The sequence below is a fragment of the Lutjanus erythropterus genome, chromosome 16 (genome assembly GCF_056507025.1).
Source record: "Lutjanus erythropterus isolate fLutEry1 chromosome 16, fLutEry1.hap2, whole genome shotgun sequence".
Taxonomy (NCBI): Eukaryota; Metazoa; Chordata; class Actinopteri; order Lutjaniformes; family Lutjanidae; genus Lutjanus; species Lutjanus erythropterus.
The window spans coordinates 4,529,165-4,538,845 of record NC_139332.1 but is presented as its reverse complement, the minus strand read 5'-3'; the positions used below and the strand labels follow the sequence as shown (position 1 = coordinate 4,538,845).

At 40.7% G+C, this 9,681-nt stretch overlaps 1 protein-coding gene across 1 annotated transcript in view; it reads left to right on the top strand.

Annotated features, from left to right (window-relative positions):
• Positions 1-359: 359 nt before the first annotated feature.
• septin7a (septin 7a) overlaps positions 360-9,681 on the top strand; it is a 42,951-nt gene continuing 33,629 nt past the window's right edge. Inside the window, exon 1 of the mRNA XM_084739789.1 lies at positions 360-468. Coding sequence (XP_084595915.1) covers positions 459-468 — 10 coding nt within the window. The 5' untranslated portion in view covers positions 360-458. The remainder of the gene's footprint in view (positions 469-9,681) is intronic.

The window sequence follows — 9,681 nt, the reverse complement described above, 5'->3', positions numbered from 1 at the left end:
AGACCATAATATGTGATTGCAAGCTCTGGAAATAAGATAGTTATTACACCTTGAATTAAGAATTTTTTTTTACGTCAAAGTTATATTTTTGTATCGTAAAATGTCACGCTTAAACATTTTGTTACTCCCTTACTAGATAATGAATAGCCTTTTTGTGCTGTACATCCAATCAAAATGAGACTTGTTCTGTCTTTGCTCAACCGTGCTCAGTCAGAAATCCACAATGTATTTATTTTGTTATTGTGGCACCAAAGTGGTATTATGTGGTCTTCACAGTGCTTTCTGTTCAATCTGTGCTCATTTCCCAATGTAGTCTTTTGGAGTAAGAGAGTAAAGTATCATCTCTGTTTATTTTTGGTCCACAGCAACAGAAGAACCTGGAGGGCTATGTGGGGTTTGCTAATCTCCCCAATCAAGTTTACAGAAAATCTGTGAAGAGAGGTTTCGAGTTTACCCTTATGGTTGTGGGTGAGTAATTCTCTTTTAGCGCCTTTCTACACCCCTGCTTCTCCTCAGTCTGTGACACAATCAGGCATTCATGTGAGGATAACAAACAGAGAGGGCCACAGTTTCTCAATCTGTTTGCTTATCCAAGTGTGAAGGGCTTAGAAGATGTTGATAGATCAACATACAGTAAATCTGTGTCGGTGTTAGAACTTGTAGCTCCTACTGTACATGTGCAGAGCAGGATTGAGTTTCACACAGACGTCATGGCTGAAAGCGCTAGCAGCTGGCTGCTCAAACGCATTAGAGATGGTTTCAGTTCAGGAGGATAAGTTGCACGTAAAACAAGACTCCGGGAAACCATATTTAAAACAAATGTTTGCCATTCAGCAGTACAGGCAGTGCACTTGTGCTGCAAGTGTGTGTTTGCACATGTGTGCGCGTGTGTCTCTTGGACTGTGTGGTGGGAGGAGGTTTCCTGTCATTCCATTCATGCAGCCAAAGTCAAAGCCTGAGCAGCTGATTCGAAAGCAGGCGCACCCATAGGACCCTTCCTTTCTCTGCTCCACGTTGTCCGGAGCTACCTGAGCAGGAAGCTGCTCTGAATGCCTGAATGATGTCACATCCTGTCCCCTGGCCTCACAGCTTTCACTGCCTACCTGCCCTCGGGGCTAAAGAGCCTGTCTCCATGGCAATCAGATTACCCTCCTCCCTCCTGGCTGCGTTCATGTAGTCACGCCCTGGAGTTTCCCCCTGCTGTGTGCTCTCAGGAAAGAGGCTGTTATGTGGCAATTTTGTGTGCAGCATGTAATTAGAATAGTGGGGTAATTGGCAAAGTCAAGTGCTTGTCACGGTGGAGTAGATGAAGCATCAGATAGTGTGTGCTTTTCCTTCATTTTAGAAGGGGTTGATGGTAATGTTGTAAAACACATTTACCCACTGGGAACCCACCGCTTGTGGAATTTATGGGATATGATGGAATGTCTATAGGCATATTTCAGACAGTAGTGAAGTAAGGGAACTTATGCGACAAAGAGGTTACTTGTTTTCACTGTATTTTTACTTTATTAGACATTACAGCATTTTAATATAAATAGGGTGGAAACCAGGCTGCAGCTCATACCCTCAGGAAACTATGAACACACCAGGAATTAATACAGTTTTTTTGGTGTCCATATACCACATACAGTACACACCCAATACCCAGTTACGCCTGTATTGTAGCATTCATGATGTTAGGGATGCCACAGTGAGGAAATACTCTCACCTGTTAATAAACTAAGGCTGCAGTTAATGATTATTTTCATAGTTGATTAATTGACTTTTGATTATTTTCTTGACTAACAGTTGTTTGTTTTAAAGTGTCAGAAAATGCTGAAAAATGTCAATCAATCAATCAATCATTCTTTTACTCACAACCCAATGATGAATGATTATATGCTCTATAATGAACTTAGGCTAACCACAATGTTGCTGATGACACTGGATATTTTGCAAAAACAGATATTTGTTGATGATGCTCAATATCTGCAACATTAGAGTGCTTCTTTAGATCTCTCCCTTACTTTGAACAGTTCGAATTCTTAGAAGGTTGGTTTGTTATAAAATTTAAGTTGCCAGGTCTGTCAGACATCCCCCACACTGATCCCAACAACTGTAGCTGATGTCCACAGACAAGTTGTAAAGTAATGCCAGTTATGATTTTAGCTCGTTGTCAATGCTCGCTTGGTTTTAACAAAGAAGCACCAGCTAACACTTTCACATTAATGCATTGTAGAGCTGCAACATTTCGATTCGATCAATCAGTTCATGTTTTTTTTTTTGTTTTTTTTTAGAAAAAAAGTCAAAAGTCTCTGATTCCATCTTCTTAGATGTGAATATTTTCTGTTTTCTTTACTCCTTTACTCAATTTTTCACCATTTCATGGCATTTTACAGACCAAGCAACTATTACTAATGTAGTGAACAATGGAATTCTCACCTTTGTCTGCTTGCACTCCATGACTGTTTGATGAATCTGGGGCTCTGTATAATTCCAGTAGATTTCAGTCTGTACAGCCATATCCAATAGGGATGCACGGATTGTGAAATTCTGATGCCAATACAGATATTTTGTGGTTATTTATTTGGCTTTGGTTCTTATTTTTCCCCCTTTTGAGCCAGGGAAACAAAGAAATCTTTATTATAAAAAACAAGGCATCCATTGCCCTGTTCCGTCATACCAAAGCTGTTTGCAGCTCGTGACTTCTTCCGCCACAAATAACCAGCCCAATATTTAGTGAGCACAAAATTGATGTGATACAACAGATAATTGACCTCTGCCATATGTGAACGTCATCTTGTTTACAGATAGGCCAGCTGCAGTCAACAGGACGGGTATTGGCTGATAATGTCTAATGTCCATCTGACAAACAACCTCTTGTCAGGCTATGATGGCTCCATTGTACTGTTTGTTGTCTGACTGATTATTGGCAAGTAATGTAATCAGTGTATGCCTGAATATGGTGTAACGCGGCTAACATGGAATACTGCGGCGAGCCAACATGACAAAGTACAAGGTAGAGGGTCTGACTACGGGAATCTGTAAATGAGTACACACTGAAATTAAAAAGTTACACATAGGTACTAGAGATGTTCCTGGTGACAAATTTCCCTGTTGATCGAATGCAAATTTTAATTTAGACTAGTCCAACAGTAAGAAAACACTCAGAAAGCAGTTAAAATTGAGCACAGTTTATTAACTGATAATGTTAAACATTGTCTGGAAAAAATACTGTGCATGTTAAGAGCCATTTAAAACCATTAATCACAATCTACAATCACCAAATTGTATTTTAAATGCTGCTGAAATGTGTTACACTTTCCATCATGGAATACGAACATAACACATTAACCTACAAAACATCACGAGAAATAACTAAATGGTGGCGGGCGGCTGCATAGAACCTTAGAGGCAACAGTTAACAGGCATTGTACATGAATGATTTATTGATAAATAGTTAACTGACTAGTATTTCTGGTGCTGACTAGCGAGGGTGGCGATGTGGAATTGTATAGTCGACTAATCACACACATCCCTAATAGATACACACAAAAAATAATGATAGCTAGACTCAAAAAATATGAATAACTAGACTTGCAGTTAGGTCTAACAGGCTCCAAGCATCAGGTGCAATTTTCAAGAGAAGACTAACTGACCGACAGCGACCCCAAAGTTGAACCCTGAATAAGACTTAGCAAATCATTTAATTTATAAAATAGTTCCTAAAAGACAGAAAGTCAGAAAAGTGATATATGAACATGCTAAATTTCCTTTTGATGTTGTGAAGCATCAAATAATTTAAGAGCTCAGTTCACCATTCGGAAAGAGGTTGGAAGATCAGTAGATCTCTAGTGAATGGTAATGCATTTCCCAGCTGCCAATAGCACAAGATCATTAGGAATCAAATGTCAGATCCATAGTGGGAGTCCTGTTTATAACCCAGTACACATTTTTTGAAATGTATGTGGGTCTACATATACATTAGTTTCAGTGTGGACTTAGTGGGGTGGGTGGGTGGGGGGGGTTATTGTCAGGGAACAAGTGAAAGTGGGCCAGAGCCATTTGTTGGTCAAAGTCAATATTTGGCAGTGATTTGCAGATTGGCAGGAGCTGACCTTGGTGTTGGCCACTGCAGCCGCAGCTCATTGTGTTCAGTCCTGGTTGACAGAGGGCTGAATGAGCTCTGTTGTATCCCCGTAGGAATGAATGCCCTCACATAAACAAGAGGGGCTTTTAGAAGATGGAGACGAAATCTGACACAGGCAGAAGGAAATTGATGGCTTTGCCAACAGATATATGTGTAACACTTTTGTCATGCTCTAGACTTGTTAAACCTTTTACTGTCTCCTGCCCCTTTTGAAGGGAAAGTCCCATTTATAAACACAGAGTAGTGGGGAGAAGATGACTGCTTTCAAACGACAGTGTTGAACACAGAATTTCCCTCTGACAAATGAACAGACCTGCACATTATTAGCCCAGTGTCTGGGAAGCCCTGTCAAATGAATTAAGCGTACGCGGGCTCCCTCTCGCAAGTCAAACTTTTCCTGCTTCCCCTCCACCAGCCTCTCGTATGTAGTGGGAAGTGCCTTTGAATAAACCCCCATGGTTTACACAGCTGCTGGAAATTTCCTTTAAAGGAAGTGCGTTGGCTGCTGAGTGAGCCGAGCAGCAAGCCGGTGGGCCTTGGCTTGGCGGGCTGGCTCAGTGAGAGTGGTCTTCCTCTGGTGCCGGGCAGGATGCCCGCTTGTAATGACAGCAAGTGGCCTCTTTATATGTCCCTGTTCAATTATCAATCAGCCAGCATGGAGGATTTTAATGAAACTCTGTAATAGCATGGAGCCTTCATTACATTTGTGCTGAGTGATTAAAGGTGCAGCAGATCTCAAAACTCATGGTTTGACTCATCGTCAATCAGTTTCAGAATGTGTAACTTTGGCTCTGATGTAGCTGGATCTCTGTTTGTAGTCACCACTCTGTAGTCTCACTCAGTGTCCCACCCACATCACTGTCTGGTTACACGTCATGAATAACAGCCGATCAACAATGAAACCTGTGCCACCGACTAGCAAAGAGACTGGAGCTGCTCTGATGAACGAGCAGATCAGTGTGTCAGTATTGCTGCGGGTGCATCACACTCTTATGATATAAACTCAATAAAAATATAAACCCAGCACCTCTGCTTTTGCTCTCATTTTTCATGAGTTGAAGTTAAAGATCCAAGACTTCTTCGGTGCACATACAAGTTTTATTTCTCTCAAATTTTGTTCACAAATTTGCTAAAGTTCATGTGAGTTAGCACTTCTGCAACCCCTGTCTGAGGGTCACTTTGCTATGGCTGGGGCAGTCGCAGACATCCATTGCCTTTGTCGCCCTAAGTGTGGACTGAGGGGGACAAAGGACTGACAGGTGTAGCATATAGAGATGCAGGATTATTGCACTGGTGTGTCTTGGACTGGTCACAATAAAATGCTGCACAAAAATGTGCAGTTTGATCTTGAAAAAAGATTTATTAGGCACTGAACTATGGTTATTTGACACAGGGCTACAAATATTTTCCTCAGGACAGCAGAGTCATCATGTATCATCATCATCAAGTAATCCTGCTGTTTAATCAGCAGCTCTGTTTGCCACACCTGTCAGGTGCATGGATTATCTTGGTAAAGGAGCAGTGCTCACTAACAAGGATTTGAACAAATTTGTGAATAAAATTTGAGAGAAATAATCCTTTTGTGTGCTCCAGCAAAGTCTGAGATCTTATACGTCAACTCATGAAAAATCGGAGCAAAAACAAAAGTGTTGTCTTTATATTTTTGTTGAGTATAGTCCTGTGATGACAAGCTGCTCAGAAAATGCCCAAAGACAGAGCCTGTGGGATTTCACTGAATGGGGGGTTAGGGTTAAATTCTATGATTCCAGTTTCTCAAATGTGAATATTTTTGTCTTTCTTTATGACAGTAAACTAATTATCTTTGGGTTGTGAGCAAAACAAGACATTTCAGGACGTCATCCTCTGCTTTGGGAAACACTGATTAACATGTTTAACAGTTTTCAGACATTTTATATACCAAACAACTATTGATCAATTAATTGAGAAAATAATCAACCAATTAGCCCACTATGAAAATTATGGTTAGTTGCAGCCCTACTCTTAACCTAATCTTTGCACATCAGAGTAAGACACAGCACACATCTGTCTTGTCTTTTCGCTTCAGCTCTGCATTGAGATTTATAGAATTATTACCTTAAAAAGTAACAACTGCAGTAAATCTGTATTTCACAATACACAATGGGGGGTGAGCTGTATTGATCATGGACAAAACTACCTTCTGCTACACTTCAGTGAGTGATTCAAGTGACCTATTTAGCTATATATTCCTTTACTGTGTCTTTATGCTATTTCTAGAAAATAAGAATTCATATTCACATTAAAGTTCCTAATTGTAATGACATCTGATCTAACAAGTAGAACTGCCTCCTAAATATCAATGCATCAAGTCATCAAGTGAGGAGCCTCTAAAGTCAGACTTTTATTAAAAACTTTTTCAGTGGTATTCTTGTCTAAAAATGAGCTAACTGGAAAACCCAACTGTAATGGAAAGTAGGAAGAAGGCTGATGGAAGGGAGGGCAGAGCAGCACTGTGCACGCCCTGTTTCTTCACCTTCGTTTTCCCGCCACTGGAAACTCTCAGCTGTGCTGCTGAATGCCAGTGAGGTCAGCTATACTACTCCTGAACCAGAGCACACTCTGGCACAGCTTCCTCTGCTGCTGTCAAGCCCCACTTTGCAGAAAGCTCAGTAGGATTTTTATCACCCAAATGTAATTAGGAGGCACAATTTTTTATTTATTTCAACGTGCGGAAATTTGATTTTTTCATGTCAGTTATGACCATCATTTAAATGCCAGAGAAAGCAGTAAAGAAAAGGCAAAACAGGGAACTTGACACATGGGTTGTTATAGAAGGTTAGTCTGAGGCGGTTGCTCTGCTGGTGCATTTCCTGTGCCCCCTCCCTTCCCCTAAATATTCAAAGCATTGGTTCAAAGTGGAGAGAACGGTTTGACTTCTGCAGTCCAGTGTCCGGAACAGTCCTACTAAGAATTATAGTTCAGACAATTTAACTAATTATCAGAAGTGTGACCAAGTCATTGTTTTGCAAGCAAGTAGTCATAAGTAGTCTCAAATCTTTGCACTTAAGTCTCATATCAAATCCCCAGTCAAAACTCAAGACCGACAAGTCCCAAGTCCTAAACTTTGACTTTTGAGACCTAAATAAGTCCTAATGTGCTCTTCACCAAACGTAACCCCATTTTGACTACAAAGCCTCCACACCTGTGCAACTTCATATGTTGAATGAAGTTGGAAGTTGTTACGTCTTTATTGGCATTTTTAGCATATCTTTTTTTGTTTTCTAGACTCCTTAAGAGCATTAATAAAAACCTTATGTGTTTCTTATAAATGTTTAGAATAATATCACAAAATTTATATTGAGCTGACTTGCCTATTATGTCATTCTTAAATGTTCTATTAAATGTAAGCTATTTATTAACATTAATACATGCTTTATTAGGCATTTATTAGCACTTAATTATGCTTTTTGCGGCTACTGGAGCTAAAGCAAGAACAATGCTCAATAAATGTTTGTGATGCTGTCCTAAACAAGTATAAGAAACTTCTTAAGCAGTCTGCATGCTGTTAACAGGTTCCTATTAAGTGCTTATAAAGGTTTTATAATCTTACCAGTGAGTATGAACAGAACAGCACTCCACATGTGTGGGTTTACACTGTATTTTTTAGCCTGGTGTTGCTCTGTGTAGAAAAAAGAACCAAATACACAGTTTCATGATTTAATCTGTTTTGCTGCGCTCTCAGCATCAATCAGCTGAGTGGACAGAGTAATTTGAATGTGTGTGTGTGTGTGTGTGTGTGTGTGTGCGTGTGCGTGTGTGTGTGTGTGTGTGTGTGTGTGTGTGTTTGAGAGAGAAGGAGACCGACAGAGCCAGTAGCTAAAATAAAGACAAAACATTTACAACACAAAACATTGACGTTACAGTTAATGAGTGTTGGCTACCGAAAGCAAAATTAACTAAAACTGACATCCCAGATTAGAAGGACTTAAAAGGGCCTTATTACCTATTAACTATTGCTCACAACAAGGACCGTGTTACTGCTCACTGTGTTAGCTTTAATTGTGACTGCTGACTGACATTTGCATTTTTATTTTTTTTTTAAAGATTTTATTTTAACTTCTACACAATAAACTGAATACACATACAAAACACGTAAATCACCCAAACTTATTATATAAAGTGACAGAAATCTGACAGAAATCTGGCGCAGTCACAAAGCTCCCAAAGGTTAGTCAAGAGATACTAGTGCACAATGGTATTAGTATAATGGGAGACTGTCCGTTCCACCAGAGAGATTGGGGGTGTGACAGAAAAGAAAAAAAAAAACGAAAAAAAACAAAACAAAACACAACAACAACAAAAGAGAGAAAAAAAACAACAACAAAACAAAACACATAGACGGGTGGGGGATCGTCAAAGTATTAATCAGTCACACATTTGCATTTTTATGACAGTCTGCAGTTCACTCACTCTGATGTCTGAAGATTATAAACAAGTTTTGGGGTAAAGGGTGAAACTTCACACAGTATACTGGGTTAGTGTGACTCACAGAGCAGTCACAGCTAATTATCTGCTCACATTCATGTCTAATGGTTCAGTTTTGTGGCAGATTCAAGACCCCCTCCCATCCAAACAAGCAGCCACAGCTCTGACAAACCATGATCAGCATCTTCACTCAACCCACCACCCCCACCGCCATCATGACTCTGACTTTGATGAGTTTGGTTCCCTTGTAACCGGAGCTCCTCATCTTCCCTCTCCTCACACTGGGCCCTGACTTGGACCTGGATCTTCAGTCCTGCTGTTCTCATCAGCTCTCAGCTTCCCTAATTCAAGCTGACATTTTTATCGCATATTTCACCCGCAGTTAACACAAAACCACAACCTCCCCCTGGTACCCATCAGCCTTCAGAGCATAATAAGAGTTCTCCATTCCCTTTGAGCCTTGAAGAAATGTTTACAGCAGTCTTGCATGTTTCATCACAGAGCAGCTACAATCGCTGAAACATTTCTGTTGAGATTGCGAGATAAATGTGCTTCTACCCGCTTAGGAAAATATTTATGACCCTGAGAGTGTGTCGAGTGAAGGATCCTTTTGTGTGATGTTTTCTTCATCTTGCCGTCCTCCTCCCTATTCATGGGGCGTTGAGTGGCTGAGTTGTTGGCAGCAGTGGCCCATGCTGGCTGTGGCCACTTGTAAAGGTCAGGAGCAGCTCTTTGGCTGCAGTGCCAGCCCGGCGTATGACTGCCTCCTCTCTCACACTGAAGCTTTTGTTCAGCGGCTCCTTGTTGCCCTCCACTCACCCCAATCTTAACAGGCACACTGCTGATGGTATTGGATTACCACGGTCAGCCCCTCCAGTGTCTTGCAGAAATGTTAGCAACTAATGCAGCTCCAAAAGCTCCTAAGAAGTTGTTCTAACTTTTTTGGCCTTCAAAACTTCTCAGAGTTGAAGTTCACATCTGCAAATTGCTTATTTTGTAGGACTGACAGTCCGCAACCCCCAAATATTAAAGTGACAGGGATATAAAGCAGGGAGAAGCAGCAAATAACCACATTTGAGAGCTGG